Genomic DNA, 20,734 nt, shown 5'->3' with positions numbered 1-20,734 from the left:
CCTGCTTGTAGTCGAACATAGGACTTTGTTAATCGATGTTCATCCCCTCAAGTCTCAACTGCTTCCCAATGTCACCAGCATGCATGGCGGGACACCACGTGGCGCCTTAGGCCCACATGAATGTGATGCTACCACGATGCCAAGCTCTTAACTAATGTCAGGCCCTTAATTGGATGTTCTTGCGGATTAAAGTTGTCAGGCTCCTTATTCGAATCCCTCCATGGCCCCTTGAATTGATCATCTCCCATTAGAATTGGAATCGCAAGGTTTTCTCAAAGGGTAGAAGACGTGGATCGTGAATAGGCCAGAGCAAACTTGCATGGGCGGGCGGCCCCACAGTCACGAACCACCGGACGCAAAGACAAGAGAAAACGAGTGGGGCCCAGGGACCGCTAATAACCCGGCGGAGGGATTAGGCTTAAATAAGGTTTGGCGTCCTATCCTTACTTCCTCTCTTTGGTCAGGCCAGCTCGAGTCTCACGGAAGGAAAGCTATGGCGGTGTTGATCGTCCGTCTCCTGTAGCTCCGGCCGCGATCCTTCATCTGCTTCAGGTTCGGCTCTGTTAAACCCTAAATCTATGTGCTGTAGCCTCTTGATCATCTCCGCTGTCCGCTTCTCTGCTGGCCTCTCGCGTCTTTCTTTTCCATACCTCTTGTCTGTATTTATACGTTCGTCGATCTGTTTTTGAAGCCGATCTTCTTGGAGGGTCAGTCGGTTTGGATATGTGAACTTAGCTTGTTGTGCTTTTGAAGAATGAGTTGATCTTTGCAAGAGTAGTCCTTGATCGTGACGGATCGGTCAGCTGGCGAAACCGATTGATGTCAAGAGATACCTTTTTTCCGTATAATGACGAGATTCGGCATCTGGTGTTGATTAATTGCGTTGTCTCAAGATAAATAGATACCTTGTAGGCAGCCACGAGTCCAATAGAATTTGATGTCAAGAAATATCTGTCTTCCTTTTAATCACGAGATTGGGAGTCTGTTGTTGATTAATTGCCTTCTCTCACGGTAAATGGATGCCTCGTAGGCAGGCAGAGTCCGAAAGGATCTGATGCTAATAGATATCTGTCTTCCATTAAATCTCGAGATTGGGAATCTGGTGCTTATTAATTGTCTTGTCTCAAGATTAATAGATGGCTCGTAGGCAGGCAGAGTCCTGTAGAATTTGATGGTAAGAGATACCTTTCTTCCGCACAATCTCAAGATTGGGAATCTGCTGTTGATTAATTGCCTTGTCTGAAGATAAGTTGCCAGGCAGAGTCCTATAAAATTTGATGTTACGAGCTATCTGTCTTCCATATAATCTCCCAGATTGGGTATCTGGTGTCGATTAGTTGCCTTGTTTCAAGATAAATAGGTGTTTTATAGGCAGGCAGAGTCCTACAGAAATTTATCAATTGGGATGCTTGTTATTGACATTTGCATTTGAGATTTACCATGAAAATTTCATAAAAGCATAGGATCACTGTTAGCAGATTGACCATAAAAGCATTAGTTTTGTGCAGCACAGCAGCTTACTGTTGGGAGATTGGCCATAGTTCATTTCTAGGATACATATCTATCTCCTCCCTGCATTCAAGTATGTAATTAGCTTGAAATAGCCCTTTCCCTTCAGGAAAATTTTTATTATCTTCAATGATGTATTATTCCAAAGGATAGACAGTCTTACTGTTTTATTTAGTTTAAGTTATGCTCCTTAGATACCGGACGGCTAATAGGGATCAGTTACACTGATTATGCAGGTTATCTGTAACTGCCTCAAGATGTATCGATGTCTAAGATGCTCTACTAAATTCTCAGCTTTATCTGTTGGTAGGAGTTGAGATGTATTTGCTAAATTCTCATATTTATTTCTTGGCATTAGTCAGGTATCCTGGGTTGCCCCTTGCAGCTCTTTTAGAGAACCAGGCACGTGTGGTGGCCGACTGGTAAAGTGCTATATCAAAGGCTCTTTGAGAGAACCAAGATAAGTTTTAAGTTTGCATGGGTTATATGATAATCAGCATCATCATGGTGTGTTCAAAATTTTGCAGCCACATGTGTTCCTTGTACCTTTATTCCCACAAAGTCAGTGTTTCAAACATTAGAAATGAACAAGCATTCAGCTTTATTGTCGACTTCTATGGAACTTCAGCCTCCACCTTGGCAACCTTATCGGGCCATGAAGGCAAAACTGTTGGCAGAGGAATCAAAAAGCATGAGAGAGATTTGTGGATAAAGTTCAGCCAACCCTTGCAGTTGGAAAACTGCTACTCTACTGGATCAGTTTATTTGCATGCTTATTGTGTCACTTGGAGTATTGATGGCAGCATTTTCTCAACTCTTCGAAGGCTCTTTTAGCACAACTATATCTGGACACAGAGATTTGTGCATCAGATGGTGTGAGATGCGACTTCCTGTCTTAAGATTCCCTATCTACTGTTTGGATGATTATCTGACCTGAATGGATCTTGTTCCTAGCAATCAATGGGTGATTTCTTTCGACGAGTGGATATATTGGACAGTTTCTATGTAGCGGGAGATGCAACTGCAGTTCCAGAATCATTATGTGAATGGAAAGACACTTTCCTTTTCAATTCACAAGGATCCAGTTTCTTTAGTTAATGAGCTTTCAGACAATTGTCAACAGCAGCATGGATTCGTAAGTCACTGCTCTTGTGCTTTTGGGTGCTTTGTATCTATACATTTTAAATCTCCAAGAATGCATTAGTGTCTAGTAATGTTGTAAAATGAATTCGAGCAATGCATTCGTCTATCTGGGTAGTTCACATACATAGCATGCTTATAGCTGCAGCAGTACATGGGGCTTTCTTGATCAAGGGGCTTGTGATTATCTATAGGTTTAGCATTTTGTTCACCTCATTGGCTTTTGAGCAGCCGTGTTGTGGTTTTATCTTTAGGACTTATTCAAAAATGGATACTAAAACATACACAGATGTTTCACATCTCACAACATTGCATTATTTTGTTTGCAACTTCTGTTTTTGTCTTTAATGCATACTTGTACTCTTTGAGGGATGGCTGAATCACATTAAGGAATTGCTCGAATGCTATTGCTATTGTAATGGTGTGGTTAACTGTGTTTGATGATTAGCTGATTTTTTGGAGGTAGTTGAAAGGAGCTATTGATGATTATAGCAAAGAGCGACAGCAGGTTTTTAAATCACATTGGTTCTCTATGTTAACAGATACAGGTTGATAAAACAAGTAGGTGATGGCACCTATGGCAGTGTTTCAAAAGCAGTGAATCGGAAGACAAATGAGATTGTAAGTTATTTTTGGAGAACTCAGATTGAAATTGCTTAGAGCACTCTAGAATCTTGTAGCTTATTAACTGCAATAAAACCATCTTGCCCTTTCCAATTCCTGTTTTAAAGTTTTAGCTTGTTTATTGAACCAATTGCAACTCAGTGCAATCAATTGCAACAACAATCTTTGTAGTCTCCAACCTTTCTAAGGTCTCAAAGCAGTACTAATTGCATTTATGGCAAGTACCTTTTACTGCGTCTACAGCAGCCAACTGTCCATAGCAGCTAGCCCTCATCCACAAGAAAGTTTGTAGCCCCCTCAGTTGCTCTGGTTCAATGATCGGTATTAGAGGGTGGGCTTTATAATGGGTGGCTTGGCCCAATGTTCCTTTTGGGTGGCCTTCTAATCACTTTACACTGCAAAATCTATATTCTTTTTTTTAGCAGAATATATATTCCATCATTGGCTATATGAAGAGAAACATGTGGCTGATTGCAGAAGCTGTTTGAGTGAGGACATTACATCCTTGAATATTTGGATGGGTGCTAGTAGCATTTGCACATTGGTTGTACTGCTAGCGCCCATATGGATGTCCAAGGATGTAACATGGAGTCCTAATCAAGCGCATCCAAAGCTTGGGCCTCTTAGATCCAGAGTGGCCTCTAATGTAGATCCTACTAGATGAAGTAGGGTTCAATCTTCCAAGTCCTTCTCAATTGTTCCTTAGGGACCAACCACTCAATAATCTTGGGGCTGGCTCTGTTACTCTCTGGTCTAGATTTTGGCTCGTTATCTTGTAAGTAAAGCCCAAAAGCTTGACATCCCTTTCACTCATTAAATTTTTACTGTATTTTTGAAATTAGTTACAAGTGGCTGTATTTCAGTGATTTCTTGCAGCACAATGGATCCATGTGTGCACACAATGACCTTCTCACCTTCAATATTGGTCTTCAACCAATTGGAGAATGTTCAAAAGTGCATATGAACTCTTTAGTCAACCAAAGCCTAAAAATGACAGCTAGGATTTGAATTGGATTTTGCAAAGCATTTGCCAAGACAATTGTCCTACTTTCTTAGTGACAATGTTGTCCACTTGAGATCTCAAAGGAAAAGAGAGAATCTCATCCCATAGTGCAATAACAACTTGTTTCAATGATTTTTAGATAAAAAACAATGGCATACCTTGTTGTAAATGGGGTTACAAAGTTGCCCAATAGATTCCCCATGCTAAGAGGAGGAGGTTGGTGGTTATCCTCACTTAATACATGTTATCAGCTCATGTTCTTGTTAGCATTGTATATATCTCAGGTGATAGGGCTCATAGCCAGAGGGCATTTTTTTTCTGAGATAGTGCATTCAATGTTGGCAAATCTGCTTACCATTTTATATCTATTTAATTTTATTAATGTATATTCGCTCTCTTCTCTACTATTTATCTCACATTTATACAAGCATGTTGCCTCTTGGTGGAAGAGTGAGATTGTAGTGCTCTATTGGTTGTCCATAGGCCGTACTTTTGTACACACTCTTGAGCTTTGAAACATGGGTTTTATTTTTCAAGTTTATTCTTGTCGAGTTATGTTTCTTATTATTCTTTTCAGCTCTTTGTGTTTACAGTTGTTCTATGAGCTTGGTCTCTTTGCTTTTGCTATTGCATACCATTTTGACACGGTATGAGTCTAAGTATCTTGGTTTTGGTGCTGGTTGCTGTTTTGGCCTCTAGCAATTCTCACACTAGTTGACCATGAGCTGCCTTTCGAAGATACTTGTAGTTGAGATGGCCAAATGGAGCATGCTATAGCTCAGTTTGAGTTTGAGAAGAAAGAAGAAGAGGAAGAAAAGTTGATGAAGTCTGCATCTTGTAGACTCTATTCTCCTCATGACTTACACAAAGGACTTTTCGAGACACTTCATCAAGAACTTGGAAGGAGTCCTTATCAAACTCGACTTTAAGGCCAAGAGCACAAATCTTCCTCATTGAAAGAAGATGATACCCTAAACTCGGTACATAGAGAATCTTTGATGTGCGGGCACCACCTTGCCCATCCGGAATCAATTGTGCACCTTTGGATTTGATCGGGACTGAAGAGCTCTTACCGATGAGAATTTGTCCATGCATTAGACACATACAGGCAATACCAGCTAGAGGAGGAGTCATGTGGTTGGAAGCATCACTATCCACAATCCACGCATGAGACTATGGAGCCAATATTATTGCATTAGCGGCCGTCACAAGAACATCCTTAAAATCACCTCCAAATAGAGGTAGGCGGTTGATGAAGGAGTAGCCATTGCTTTGTTCTTTGTAGTTTTCTCCTTCTTGGTGTTCTTCTTATCCTTGGTTGGGCAATCCTCCCAATGACTTGACTTGCCACAGATGTGGCAAGTATGACTCCTTGGCTTTATCTTACTTGGACTTGTTGTTCTTGTTCTTGTTGTTGTTCTTTTTCTTCTATTGGGAAGACTAACATGTCAATGTTCCCAACTTGGGAGCATGTTGAACCTTGAGTTGTTCCTCTTAGTCCAAGACCATTGGAACCAACTCCTTCCACTTAAGGGTTTTTGTTTGCCTTGAACCAATCAAGGAGGAATAAAATGCACTGAATTGGGGTGGTAGCTATGAAAGAAGAGTTATTGCCATGTTCTCCAAGGTAATCACCTTTCTTGCATTTTGGACTTGCATTTGCAATTGTCAAAGCTTATTGATATGCCCCCGCATAGAAGAAGAATTGTTGGGACTCAAAGTCTGTATTTGATCCAATTATTTTTATGAGCCACTAGAGAATGGTTATCCAATTATACATTTGATCCAACTCCAGCCATATCTTATGAGCCACGGTGAAGTGTTTGATGTGAGCAATAAGAGCTAGAGCGCGCGAGAGAGAGACAGAGAGAGAGAGAGAGAGAGAGAGAGAGAGAGAGAGAGAGAGAGAGGAAAAAGCGAATGCAGGCATTTAGTTTATCCTTATGTGCATGTACCTTGAGTAACTTAGCTTTATCATCTGTAGAAAGCTTGGAGGCATCACAAGCTGAGGATGGTCTATAGCCTCGATCACAAGCTCTGTTTGATCATAGGACTCCAAGATGACAAGTATCATTATCCGCTAGATGTGGTAACCCAAATGTGTTTCAACCATCAAAGGGGATGAAAACTTAAAATTTGCTCCAAGAGGCTGAAAATGCAGCCTTTTCTCCTTCACGAACAACAAAGACTTGCAAAAGAAAAACAACTTTGCTACTTTTCCTTGTGCTTCACCTGTGTGCCTCAACCTCCGAATGCTGAAAACAAAAACTTTTGTTGTGCTGAAATCTCTTGTTCAGGTCTGCCCACAATCAATCAACCCTTCAACATTGCTTTGGTGTAGTGAATGTGGAAGCATATGAATAAGATTGAGACATAATGAACATGAGAGGAGAGGGGGAGAGAGAAGAGACAATAGAACACAAAAATCTGCAGTAGACGAATGCTGAAATGAAGAAGGCAGATATATAAACGGGCTGTCGGAGATCTCCGTAAGCCGACCTCTCTCTTCTTCTAAACCAGCCAAGTGAATGTGGGATGATTGGAGGTTGGATAAACATAGCTAAAAAATAGGCCAAAAAATGACCATGTCACCTAGCTAAAATTGACGACCAGTTGCTGAGAATGACAACTGCATATAAAATAATGCAGAAAACTGTGATTTGCCCTAGATGTGCCATGTAGCATTGCCACTTATCCACTTATTGTCTGACCTGCCTTGAATAAGGTGACTATTGGAAAATGTCTAGATTGACAAGAAATGTGTAATTCTGTTCGAGAGAATCAATTGCACAATTGTAGCCTGACAATGCTAGTCGAGGGGATGACTAAATCTCTAACAATATTAAAGGGGTAATACCATTTATAAGTTGAACCTCTATACTAAAACACTCAAATTTCTCAATAATATAGAGTATACATGTAACATTAGAATAGATTTGATGAGCATACATGATTCTACTAGTAGTCATAGTGAGTATTGTTAAATCACAAGCCATGAGTTTCAAAACCTTTCAAGATTAGGATTCAAAACTCAATTTAAAAGATTGTAGTATGCTATGAATGATGATGTCAATAGAGAAACAATCATAGACTTGTATTATCATTTATGTCATATAGACTCAAAAAAAGAGAGTACTCAATAAACAATGATGTGAAAAATATATACATGTAACATCATCCAAATGTCACTGATCCATGAACATGATCAATAAGTCTGCAAAGTAAAGTGAAGAATAAACTGTCAAAATGATCATGATTTATCCAGTATGGATCGTGGTGTATTTGCTATCATTTATGATGTCATGAGAACATGTATTTTTGAAATCCCACTTAACATGTGGATTAATTTTTAATCACATGGTTAAGTAAATGTTGCACATGTGAGGTGTAATTGGATTTAGAGTAAATTTATGAGCTCGAGACCTGAGAAAATTACAGGGTGTTACACAAATACTTGGTAGTATTTGGTGCCAGTTGTTGGTCTAGGTTATTCATTTGGCCATGAATGTTAGTTGGTGGCACTAGAGAAGTGGCGTTTAATGATACCTAATGCCAATCTGATGGTTAAAGATGACGCAGAGACTCTCGGGAACGGAAGTTGCCTAGCCAATTTAATTATTGGCTAGTTAGATTATTTTTTTGGACATCGAAATAATTATTAGATTAATTTTTAATATTTAAAGACGGAAAATTAATATTTAATTATGAATAATGTTGGAAAAACCGTTTGGGAAGGTTGCCACTCGTTAAAAATGCCCATGCAAGACTGAAAAACCTCTTTAGAGGTTGGAGAGACATTTTTAGTGTATTCAACCTGAGAGAGAGAGAGAGAGAGAGAGAGAGAGAGAGAGAGAGAGGAGATGTTGCTGGTCTGATTTACCTCCATTGGAGGACCTTCTGAGGCAACTATGAGCAAGAGAAGACCAATCAACAACAGGTGACAACATCTACAAGTTGTTGAGACAAGGCAACAATAGTAGATGATCGATTCTCTTCAGCTCTTCATGAAGAAGGTCTGAATTTTCTCTCTCCTCAGTATTCTCTTTCATCTCCTATCCTTTCTACAGCCTTGCTTTGAAGATTACAACATTGAGATTATCAAAGGTTGGGAAATTTTAGATTTCTTTGTTGTAAACCCTAATCTGCAAAACAAAAATTAGGGTTAGCAGCAGCTTCGAGAAGCGTGCCAAACATTGGGAGCTCCAAGACTTGGATTCAACAGGGCTAAAGCTCTTTTCAGTCAAATTCTAGTGGAGGGACCAACAAATTAATGAATTTGGGGCATTTTTCATCTCCATCAAAGTGGGTGAAGGCCAATTGACTGCTCGAATCAAGGGGCAAATCAGATTGAAGAATTGTTGGTCATTTTGAACAACAAGGGGAGTTGGAATACCAGAAGGGATTGGGAAAATCCCAGTGTACATCAGTTTCTTCTTCAATTAAGCTAAAGAAATACTGAAAGGGGTGTCAGTTTTGGGGTGAGAAGGCTGTTCATTGTCTAAGATTATAAGTTAATTTGCATTTCTTAGTTTTGTATAAATGTTGCTGCTGTAACTAAGTTGTAATCAGGAAATTACTACCCATCCATGGAAGGAAGATTGGTTGCATATGATCTATCATCTAAAGATAATCGCTCAGCATCATCCAAAGGCATTTCCTTTGTCTTGGTCTCCTTAGTGCTACTATCAGTAGTATTAGTAGAGAAAGAGGAGGCATCAACATCATTCTTATCAATCTAAGAAGCCATTGGAGTTGTAGAGATAAAGTAGTTGCATGTTGAAGTCAAGCTCCTCTTGCTCTAGATGACGCATGGCCAGACTGTGTCCTATGCGTAAGTGTAGACAGGCTATCGATCTCCTTTGGAATGGTGGGAATGTCCTTTAGCTTATCTATATCAATATTATTAACATTCATCTATCTTGGCTCAAGTGTATAAGCTAAATTCCAATCAAGCAAAAGTTACAATGACAAAAGGCTAATCTCTTAGTTGGATAGTTTGCAGTTTGTTTCTATTTTTTGCATGAAACAAAGCCTAAGTGTCCTAATTTCTCTAAGCATGATCACTACCACAATCCTGCAAGAGAACAAAGCCATTCTTTTTTGCCAAATTCCATCAAGATTAGAATTTAAAATTTAGGATTTAAGAAGTATTAGCTAAATTCAAGCCCTAATACAATTCATTGTTTACTTACCAAAGTCGAAGCACAATTTTCGTACTTCTTCTGCCAAGATATTGTTGAGAAACCCTTCACCCTTCACCTACAGTTTGCGTAAAGGGGCGCCATCCTAGACTGATTGTGCCTATTTATAGGCCACTCTCTCATTCATTTCTTATGGTTGACTCATTCAGTCTGTCACCATTTCTCTCTAGCCTCTCCACTACCCTCACACCCCTTCAGGAGGACATTGCGGTTCGTGGCTGTCTTCATCATCTTCCTTGTGCTACGGCACCCTTGTTTCCTTGTATCACATTCGCTCCATGATTCGAAACTTCATCATTTCATTCATTAGAGTTTCTTCTCTCTTCTCTTCTTTTCTCCATGTTTGCTGAGTTCACTCCATGTTCCTCCCCGCCAACCCTATTATCTCGTTGGTACGTCATCTTTTGACATAGGTTGGAGCTATGTCTTAAGCAACTTTGTAATGGGGCGTGCAAATGAGAGAGTATGATCATGAAGCTTGAGAAGATCATCCTCAAGATGCATAATGACAGAAACATCTTGATTAGCCCACTTAGTAAACTAATCTTGTAGCTCCTCTTCAAGCTGCTCATTTGCATACTGATCCTTGCTACGTTGAAGGGGATGTAAACAATGTGCAACAACATGGGATTGGTTACCAATCCCTTCTCTTGTTCCACATTGCCGGAATGTCTTTCGCCCTATAGCATTTATGAAAGCTATCCCACATGTTGATATAAATTTTGATAGATCATAGATATGATTAAAAAGGAGAAATTAGAATGAATGGTCAGAAGTGATGCAACAATGGAAGCATAGACAAGTGCCGAAATAAATTGTTGAACACAAGACGTAAAAGAAAGGAAATAAAAGAACACTACAAAAGAAGAGAACTCAGAGATGTGCCTGGAAATTGGAATTCATATACCAAACACGAGAATGACTGTACAACAGCGAGTCTTTGACTCCAAGGCATTGGTTCTGGCTTCCTCTCTTCACAAATGTCAAAACGTGTAGGTGATGATGTAACTGAATGAGGAGGGAGCTAGGTATATAAAGAAGAAAATAATGCCAAAATAGGGGGCAAGTCGGCTAGCATAAAATGCCCCAAATAAACATTACAATAACCATAATAAAATGCCTAAATAACCTAGCTATGCCGAGCATTGGTCACTCTCGTCAATTGCAATTGGAATCCAGGCATAGGCTGAAAATGCAGTTTGCTGGTGTGAAAACGTAGGCAGCAGCTGAGTACACACAGGTTGAAAACCACCATCAACAGGTCGCCTAATCAACAAAGGGAAGAAAGACTTGTAACGAGCACAAAAATCTCATCAGGAACCTAGATCTTGCAATGTGATATAATGTCAGAAGTGGTGCAGCAATGGAAGTATAGACAAGTGCTAAAATAAACAGTTGAACACAAGACAAAAAAAAAAGAAAACAAAAAAACGTTGCAAAAGAAGAGAACTCAGAGATGTGTCTGGGAAATGGAACCAAACAAGAGAATGACGTGTACAATAGTGAGTCTCTAACTCCAAGGCACTAGCTTTGGCTCTCCCTCTCTCTCCACAAAATCTGTAGGTAGTGATGTAACCAAATGAGGAGGGAGCTGGGCATATAAAGAAGAAAATAATGTCAAAATAGGGGCAGGTCGGCCAGCATAAAATGCCCCAAATAAGCATCATAATAAAATGTGTAATTTGGCTCTCCCTCTCTCTCCACAAAATCTGTAGGTAGTGATGTAACCAAATGAGGAGGGAGCTGGGCATATAAAGAAGAAAATAATGTCAAAATAGGAGCAGGTCAGCTAGCATAAAATGCCCCAAATAAGCATCATAATAAAATGTGTAAATAATCTAGCCATGCGTGGCATAATTCAAACTCATGCATGAGTTGTTTGGACTGCTAACAGTCTTGAGAGAAGAAGATAGTTCTTTCAAGGACCTCTCCTATCCTATTCATATACTCGCATAAGAGGCCTAAAGTGTTGCCTTCTATGTTAGTGATTCTCAATGTTTTGTAAATGGGAGTTGGAGATTTCACCAATGTAGTTGTATCGTTCCAATAAGTCTCACTTGTGACATTTTCGATAAATGTCAAAGCCTTTGGCTGATGCCTCTCATCCTGTGCAACTTGCTCCCTAGAGACAACCGTCCTCATGAGGCCTTGACAAACTCTAATAAGCCTCTCCACAACAATGAACATGCAAATAGAATGAGTAGCTGATGGCTTCAAAAGATCTAAAATATTGCCTTGAATATAGCATGCAGTGTAGGCCTCTTTGTGATGAATTTTACCACGTTTCTGCCTCTCTTGAAGAGGTTATCTATACATCCAATCTTTTTCAAATCCTCCATAAGTATATCCAAGCAATGTGATGCACATGGAGTGCACATGATTTTAGAGAACTCTCTAACAAAGCACCCATAGCTGCACAATTACTGCCATTGTCAATGATAACTTGCAATACATCTTTTGCACCAATCTTCAAAATGGTAGCCTTGATGTGCTTATAGATATAATTACCTGTAATCATTGTCCTTGTTGTCGATGTATCTATGGCATGTAAAAACATGGTCCCTTTGCAGGACACTAAGATGTTATCCACATTCCTCCTCACATCCATCCATTCATCACATAAGATAGTGCAACCATATTGTTTGCCAAGTTGTCTTCAAATGTTGCACCCCTAGCTCTACAACTTCTCTCTCTTTAACAAACTCATATGTGTGCAAAGCATAGTCACAAGTGACAATCGTTTTTAGACTTGGAGATTGTTGGGACTGTAGCCTCTTTCGTTCCGTGTCCCCTTCCATGTGACTCTATAGTCATAATTGACGGCAAGTTCTCCCTGTTCCCCATTCCTTGTCCTTATCTTGTTTTGCATCACTTGTGACTATGGTGCATAGCCTCGTAGGAGGGGCTCTCCCACTCACATCTTCCCTTTCCAACAATCCCCTTGCTGCCCAAGTGGTATTTGTAGCTATTCACAAGCTACTACCATCACACCCACTCCTAAGATGCGGCAAAGGGATCCTTGAAGCAACTGGATCCTCCACAAATGCACTTGTATTTGCATGAGTTGCTTCTACATCCACATTCATAGAGGTGTTGGCACTATTGGAAGCATTGACATCTATGCATACTTTATCCTTCTTTGGGGCACTACCACCTATGATAGGAGGTGGGACTGTACGACGTGCACTTTGTTGTGGAGTATCATCCTCATTTGCTACATTGACCACAAGCATTGCCACCTCCAATGCTCTATACTAGCAAACATATCATCGGGCATATTAGAGCAATTATCAATAGCCTTGCCACTAACACAAGTAAGGTGATCCTTCACTCGTATAAAGCTACCCATTTGTATGGCATGGTAGTAGTTGCATTTCCACTGCTTCGAGCCACGGCTACCTCCATAGTTATTGATGATGTGCATGTGGCTCAAAAATGCGTCCTTCACCATGGTTGTATGTTTCTGGAAATAGCGAAAACCGGCAGCAAAAGGGGGGAAACCAACTCTAATGAGTGTGGACAGAGAAGGATGAAGAGAGAAGAGGGATTGCTCGCTGTGGGTGCTATGAAAAACAGCTGCAAATAATGTGTACAGGAAAGGAAAAGGATTAGGTAGCTGAAGGACGAGGGATTTAGGGTTTAGGGGCTGTGGACAGTAGTACATCTGCAAGGGGGAAGTGAACATTAGCTAAGGAGAGTGAGCAGCAGTAAGACAGGGTGGAGAGCAGAGCAAAACAGGTGAAAACTGTAGGGATGGGGGACAGAATGCCTAAATCCGGCCGAAACTGGGGTTTTACATGCATTGTCCCGAACATATTTTGGACGGAACGTTTTGGGATTGAAACGTTTTTGTTTCAAGTAGCCTGAAATGCAGTTTCAGACAGCCCAAAATGCTGTTTTGGGCAACTATGTTTGGTGGGGTAGCAAACGAAGGTCGATGATGACAAGCTTTGGAGTGTCCTAACTTGCTGTAGTACGTGCACGTTGTGTTTTGTGTTCCTTCCTATAGGAAGAAGCCATAGCACTAGTATGGCAAACTTATAATTGGGGGGGGGGGGGGGGGGGAGGGAGGGGAGCAAAATGTAGTCCTTGACGTTGAAACAAAACAAAATGAAGGAATAAGAGTTCCAATGATTTTGTCACTCCCACAACATCTGTTCCTTAGCTCTTGGAGCACCTTCCTTTTGATCCCATGTGAAGAAAGCACATAGAAACCCTAAGATAGTGTGAATAAGCTCCAATGTAGTCCTTTATCAAATCATAGTCCTTGATGTTGAAACAAAACGAAATGAAGGAATAAGAGTTCCATGATTGTCACTCCCACAACATCTATTTCTCATAGAGTAAGGATCCTTAGCCTTTGGGATACCTTCATTTTGATTCCATGTGAAGAAAGCACATGGAAATCCTAAGACAATGTGAATAAGCTCTAATGTAGTCCTTTGATGTTGAAATGAAATGAAACGAAGGAATAAGAGTTCCAATGATTTTGTCATTCCCACAACATCTGTTCCTCATAGAGGGTAAGAATCCTTAGCTCTTGGAGCACCTTTGTTTTGATCCCATGTGAAGAAAGCACATGGAAACCCTAAGACAATTTGAATAAGCTCTAGTGTTTGCACTAGAGACAATTGGATGTCCGACAATCACAAATGGTGCAAAAATTTAGAGAATAGAATGAAAAAAATGATGAATGATATACGATCATTATACAATGAGGCCTTAGGTTTCCATGTATCTAGGATTGGGGCAAATGCCTGTGTAATAGAGTTTGGAGTTGATGGAGTAATTCAAGATGATTGCATTGTTTTGGCTGATCAAGGTGGTGAAGCCTATGGAAGGGAATGCTTTGTGAAGGGAGTGAAATGCAGTCCTCTATAGCTGTGGGTGATGATGACAATGAAGAAGAATGACCTTAGGGGCTCCAGTAGCAGAAATGGAAGTGTATACTGCTGCTGATGAAGATAATGGCCTCCGTGTGCGAAACGTAGGTGGGCAACATGCCACCACAAATGGGCGGCTGCTGGACGCCAGCCAATTTCAGATAGCAGCAGCTCCAGGAAGTCCTGCAGGGGCAGTGGCACCTCCATTATGATTGCATCCACCAGGAGCATACAGGAGGAAGGGGGCAGCACTCCAATAAGAGGGAGAGTGGCTGAGAATGAGGAGATGAATAAAGATAGTCAAGAGCGATAGTGCCTTTTTAAAGGGATTTTTGGGCATTTTTCCTACTATGCAAATAAAATCCTCTTTAACATAAATAAAATTATTTGGGTTTGAAATTAGGAGCACAAATTAGGTGTAAATTTATGCCAATTAAATGTTAATACTAGCCTTGATTTTGTTTGCTCAACAAACCATTCATTCGGTAGTAGTGGATGTTCTTTGTGGGATGGGTTCTTTTATGCAATTGCTCTTCACTTCCAATCTAAGCACCAATTTGATGAGTGAAAGACATGTGAGTTCATTCTTAATTATATTTGTCAAAGTTCACTTGTGGATGTTACAAAGACAAGCATATTGTCAGAGTGCAGTGGTGCGGAAGCGTAGGACTGAGAGAGAGAACGCAGAGAGAGAAGAGAGAGAAAGAGACAGTGGAAGATGAAGATCTGCTGTATAAAGTGTGCTGTATACAAAGATATGCAGATATGTACACGGGCGCAGTGCGCTGGACTGCGTGTCTCCACCTCGATGATGCAACCTGCTGTTCACCTCGAAGTCCGCTGCAGTCTGCACTGTCTCCTGTCTGAAATCTGCGAACAAAGACGGAATCTGCGCGTGCCACCAGTCTGTAATGTGCGAGCAGAGAAGTGCGGGAGACTGCTGAAAACCTCGGCTATAAATAGCCAGAATCTAGGCGAAAAAATCAGGCAGCTGGACTGCAGTCAGTCGGACTGCCACGTGGCAATCCGACTGGATTGTGCAGTCCGGACAGGCTATGATCTCTAACACCCCCTCTCAGAGCCTGGGCGGGGCAGAAGCTTGAGGGATTTGGAATGTCTCCGAAGTAGAGCCTGGGGAAGTGCCTTCGTAAACAAATCTGCAAGATTGTCCTCCGTCTTGCAGTACTCCACAGTGATGGTCTCATCCAAAAGCTTCTCTCTGATGAAGTGGTACTGGATCTCTATGTGCTTCGTCCGAGCATGAAAAACAGGATTCCGTGCCAAGGCAATGCAACTCTCATTGTCACATTGCAGCAAAGTAGGACGAGTCTGGGGGCAGCCAAGCTCCTCCAACAATCTCCGAAGCCACACAGCCTCACATGTGGTGGAAGACGCGGCCCGATACTCCGCCTCAGTAGACGAAAGGGCTACCGTGGGCTGCTTCTTGCTACTCCATGAGATAACACCTGCACCCAAGGTAAAACAGTAACCTGTAGTAGACCGCTTGTGGTCCACATCACCGGCCCAATCCGAGTCGCTCCAACCTGCAAGTACAAGATCTGAACTATCTGTCCCTGTGGGACAATGAATCCCTAAATCAGACGTCCCCCTCAAATACTGAAGTATCCTCTGAGCAGCCTGCCAATGCATTGTCTGAGGTTCACTCATGAACCCTGCTAAGAGCCCAACAGCAAAACAAAGATCAACATGAGTGTTGAGAAGCCAAATCAAGGATCCAATCAACTGACGATAGCGGGAAGCATCCGCCATGAGAGAAGCTGAATGGGAAGTGGCCTTCTAGTTTGGATCCATAGGAGTAGAAAGGGTTCGACAATCCTCCATCGCAAAAGACACCAAGAGCTCCTGTACATATCTCTGCTGAGAGATGAAGATCCCCCTCGGAGACTGATAAATCTCATGGCCCAAAAAGAAATGGAGTAGACCCAAGTCCGTCATCTCGAACGTCCGATGTAAAGTTGCCTTGGTCTCTTGGACTTGCTGTGCATGATCACCTGTGACAATCAAATCATCAACATACAACTCAAAAAGCACACAACCATCCTCGGAAGTGTGAACATAAAGCTGCGGATCGGCCTTAGAACGTCGATATCCCAACTGTGACTGAAGGAACGAATCAATCTTCTCGTTCCATGCACGCGGAGCCTGCTTGAGGCCATACAAGGCCTTCTTCAACCTGTAGACTTTCCCATCTGAAGATCCAAAGCCAGGAGGCCGCTCGACATAGATCTCCTCCTTCAAATCACCATTGAGGAAGGTCGACTTCACATCCAACTGGTAGCAGGCCATCTCCTATGGCCAGCCAACGCAAGAACAACTTGAATAGTCGCCATACGAGCAGTGGGGGCAAAAGTATCATGACAATCAATCCCTGGACGTTGTGCAAAACCTTTAGCAACAAGGCGAGCCTTGTGCTTGTCCAAAGAATCATCGCTAAGGTACTTGGTCTTGAAGACCCATTTGACGCCAATCACCTTCTTATTCGGGGGGCGTGGCATGAGTGACCAAGTGCCATTCCTCTCAATAGCCTCCAACTCGGCTTCCATAGCTTTCTTTCATGGTGCGGACTGTAAAGCCTCCTTCACGGAGGTGGGCTCTCGATCCTGCATAACACGGGTCATCAAACAATAGTTAGAGCAAACAAGCTCCGTAGAATGTGCCTGGTGCCTCTGTGACCGCCGCGGACCATCCTGCGGTCCCCACTCCTCAGGAACCCCCTCGATCCCCGAATCACGGAGTGTATCACGGGCCCATCAAGGAGGAGGCCGAACCTCCCCTCGACTCTCCCCATCAGCTAAAGACTCTGGAATATCCACCGATGGTAACTCCTCAGGGGTGACCGGTGGAACAGTAGACTCTGTGTCAGAAACAGAATCATAATCAAAAGGCACGGGCTCCAAAGGAACTATAGCAGGAGCCCGACTCTCCCCTGGATCTCCAAGAACGGGATGCTCAGATCCAAGAACAGGATGCTCCTCACCCGTTGATATGGCCGGAACCTCCACAAACCGCACATCACGACTAGTGTACACATCCCGCTTGACGGGATCATACAATCGATAGCCTTGAGACTGGGAGCTGTAGCCAACAAATACGTGTCTTCGGGAAGCTGCTTCAAATTTATCACGGTGAGCCTTGGGAATGTGAACATAGGCATCACACCCAAAGACCCTAAAGTAAGAAACATCGGGCTTAGTCCCAAAGTAAGCCTCAAAAGGTGTCATCCCATCAACGGCCGAAGTGGAGGATCGATTAAGGATGTGGATTGCAGTAGCCACAGCCTCAGCCCACAGAACCTGAGGGTTCTGTCGGTGCTCCATCATGGTGCGCGCCATCTCGATCACACTACGGTTTTTCCGTTCAAGAATGCCATTTTCTTGAGGAGTGTTGGTATTAGCAAACTCTTGGTGAATACCTTTATCTGCACAAAAACGAGTAAACTCATTAGAAACAAATTCACCACCCTTGTTGGATCGCAAGGTCTTCAATCTCCGGCCTGATCGGTTCTCCTCAAAGAGAAGCCAATCCTTGAAGTGGGAGAAAGCTTCTGACTTCAATGCCAAGAAATAGGCCCATGTCATCCTGCTGTAATCATCTACGATTAGCATGAAGTACGAGCTCCCACGCAAGGACTGGTTCCTCATAGGGCCACATAGATCCGTAGATACAAGCTCCATCGGTGAAGTAGACCGCCGCGAAGCTGTGTGGGGAATGGCATCCCTATGCTGCTTCCCAGGAATGCAGGAGACACATGGCTGCTGGCTCACCACTATATCCGGCAACCCTCGAACAAGCTGTCCATGTGACGCCCTCCGAAGATAATCATAGTTGAGGTGACCAAACCGAGCATGCCATAACTCTGACTGTGTCTGAGAGGTAAGAAGAAGAGTAGAGAGGGCGGTGGAAGACTTCAATTTATAGATGTCGTTCTCCTCATATCCGGATGATAAAACCTTCCTTGACCCACGATCAAGGACTCGCACCGAGTTACTGTCAAACTCCACCAAAAGTCCAAGGGAGCAAATCTTATGAACTGACAGGAGATGATACCCTACACCTGGTACATGCAAGACCTCTGAAGTATGGGTACCACCACGTCCATCGGGAATAAGCTGCATCTTACCTCGTCCTGCAATAGACACTCAAGAGCTATCTCCAATGAGAATCTGCCCACGCGAGGGTCGCAATTGAGCAACACCATCTGATGAAGAAGTCATGTGTCGGGAGGCACCACTGTCAACGATCCACTCTCGAGCTTGGGGAGCCGTCATTGCAGCATCAGAAGCATTTGGGGAAGAGTCCTCAATGACAGCTAGATGAAGAAATACAGCTGATGAGGGTGCAGCCACCGCTCCAGAATCCTGTGTGTCCTTCTTGTCTTTGTCAGAGCAATCCTTCTTCCAATGGCCAGTCTTTCCACAAATATGGCATGTGGATTCTTTGTCCTTGTCCTTGTCCTTCTTTGACTTGTTATCCCCCTTCTTCTTCTTTTGGTCCTTCCCCTTCTTCTGAGAGGCTTGACTTGTCAGTGCCTTCGACTTGGAAGCATTCTGTTCCTTTAGCTGTTCCTCTTGGTCCAAGACCATAGGAACCAACTCTTCCCAACGAAGAGTAGACTCTCACCCCGAAACAATAAGGGCGGAGTAGAAAGTTCCGAATCGTGGCGGCAACTGGGACAATAGTGTGATCGCCATGTCTTCGGAGGAAATCGGCTTCCCCGCATTTTGAACCTGCATCTGAAGCTGTCTAAGCTTGTTGATATGTTCCCGCATCGAAGAAGACTTGTTTACGGACAAGGTCTGCATTTGAACCTCCAAAGAAACCCGCTTCATAAGGGTCATCCGGTTGTACATCTGATCAAGCTCCAGCCATATCTCCCGCGGCACCGTCAAGTGCTCGATGTGAGCTATCACGGCTGTAGTATAAGACAGAAAAAGAAAGGAACGAATCCTGGCATTCAGTTTGTCCCAGTGAGACTGAGCCTTGGCCAACTCCGCACGAGCATTGGAAGAGAGTTTGGACTCATCTCTTACCGAGGGCGGGTCGATCTCCTCCTGTACAAGCTCCGCCAAATCATAGGACTCAAGGATGGCCAACATCATGACGCACCAGATGCGGTAGTTGTCGCCATCGAGCTTCTGATTTGCGGGAAGAGCCGGTAAGACAGGCACCTTCCAGTCCATAATCGTCTGGAACTCCAAGTCAATCTCTGTAGACATCTTCACCTGTAATGCCTTCACAAACACAAAAGCAGCCCCCTCTAACTATGAAAACTCAGCCTGCTAAGGCTCTTCCTCGTCCTGAAACTTCTTCACCCACCAGAGGCGATGAAAAAGCAAAACCTGCACTTGAAAGCTGAAAACTCAAACTTCCTCCTCGTCAACCAGCAGTAAACAGGAGCAAATCCACCACCTGGACTCCTTTCCTGTGTGCCCATGCTCGCTTCAGCCTTGTTCCGAGGCGCAGCCTTCCTGCCTGCCCTCAAACGCTGAAAACGCAACCTTGTGTTGCGATTGAAACTCCTCTTCAGGTTGGTTCTGCACTCAGTCAGCCCTCTAACACTGCTCTGATACCATGTCAGAGTGCAGCGGTGCGGAAGCGTAGGACTGAGAGAGAGAGAACGCAGAGAGAGAAGAGAGAGAAAGAGACAGTGGATTTACGAAAAAAAAAAGAAAGAGACAGTGGAAGATAAAGATCTGCTGTATAAAGTGTGCTGTATACAAAGATATGCAGATATGTACACGGGCGCAGTGCGCTGGACTGCGTGTCTCCACCTCGACGATGCAACCTGCTGTTCACCACGAAGTCCGCTGCAGTCTGCACTGCCTCCTGTTTGAAATCTGCGAACAGAGACGGAATCTGCGCGTGCCACCAGTCTGTAATCTGCGAGCAGAGAAGTGCGGGAGACTGCTGAAAACCTTGGCTATAAATAGCCAGAATCTGGGCGAAAAAATCAGGCAGGTCGGCTGCAGCCGACTGGACTGCAGTCAGTCGGACTGCCACGTGGCAGTCCGACTGGACTGTGCAGTCCGGACAGGCTATGATCTCTAACACATATGAGGTTCCAATCGCAACAAAAAGAGTGGATGGGTAATTGAATAGAGAGATCATGAGATCAGATTTGTTGTGTTGTGCTTAGCCTTGTGCTGGGTTTGATGATTCAAATGGCTGACTCTTCTCTTCTTAACTTTCTAATTCATTCCATAGGGAGATAATTCTTCTATAAATAATGCCTTTCTATACACAGAGGCGTCCCCCATTGAACTGTTGGGAGGCTTATCAATGGGATATTGATTCACTGCTCATGTGATGCAGCTTGTGAAAGGCCAATGGGATATTGATTCACTGCTCATGTG

General features: G+C 42.9%; 1 protein-coding gene across 1 annotated transcript in view; it reads left to right on the top strand.

The window, feature by feature from the left end:
* Window positions 1–2,217: 2,217 nt before the first annotated feature.
* Window positions 2,218–20,734, top strand: part of LOC148031420 (cyclin-dependent kinase F-4-like) — a 32,185-nt gene continuing 13,668 nt past the window's right edge. The window contains exons 1-2 of the mRNA XM_087684962.1: window positions 2,218–2,644; window positions 3,192–3,270. Coding sequence (XP_087541088.1) covers window positions 2,607–2,644; window positions 3,192–3,270 — 117 coding nt within the window. The 5' untranslated portion in view covers window positions 2,218–2,606. The remainder of the gene's footprint in view (window positions 2,645–3,191; window positions 3,271–20,734) is intronic.

The sequence above is a fragment of the Lygodium microphyllum genome, chromosome 9 (assembly GCF_053477565.2).
Source record: "Lygodium microphyllum isolate KBCC chromosome 9, Lygodium_microphyllum_v1.1.10, whole genome shotgun sequence".
Classification (NCBI taxonomy): domain Eukaryota; kingdom Viridiplantae; phylum Streptophyta; class Polypodiopsida; order Schizaeales; family Lygodiaceae; genus Lygodium; species Lygodium microphyllum.
This window is presented reverse-complemented; position numbering and strand designations above follow the sequence as displayed.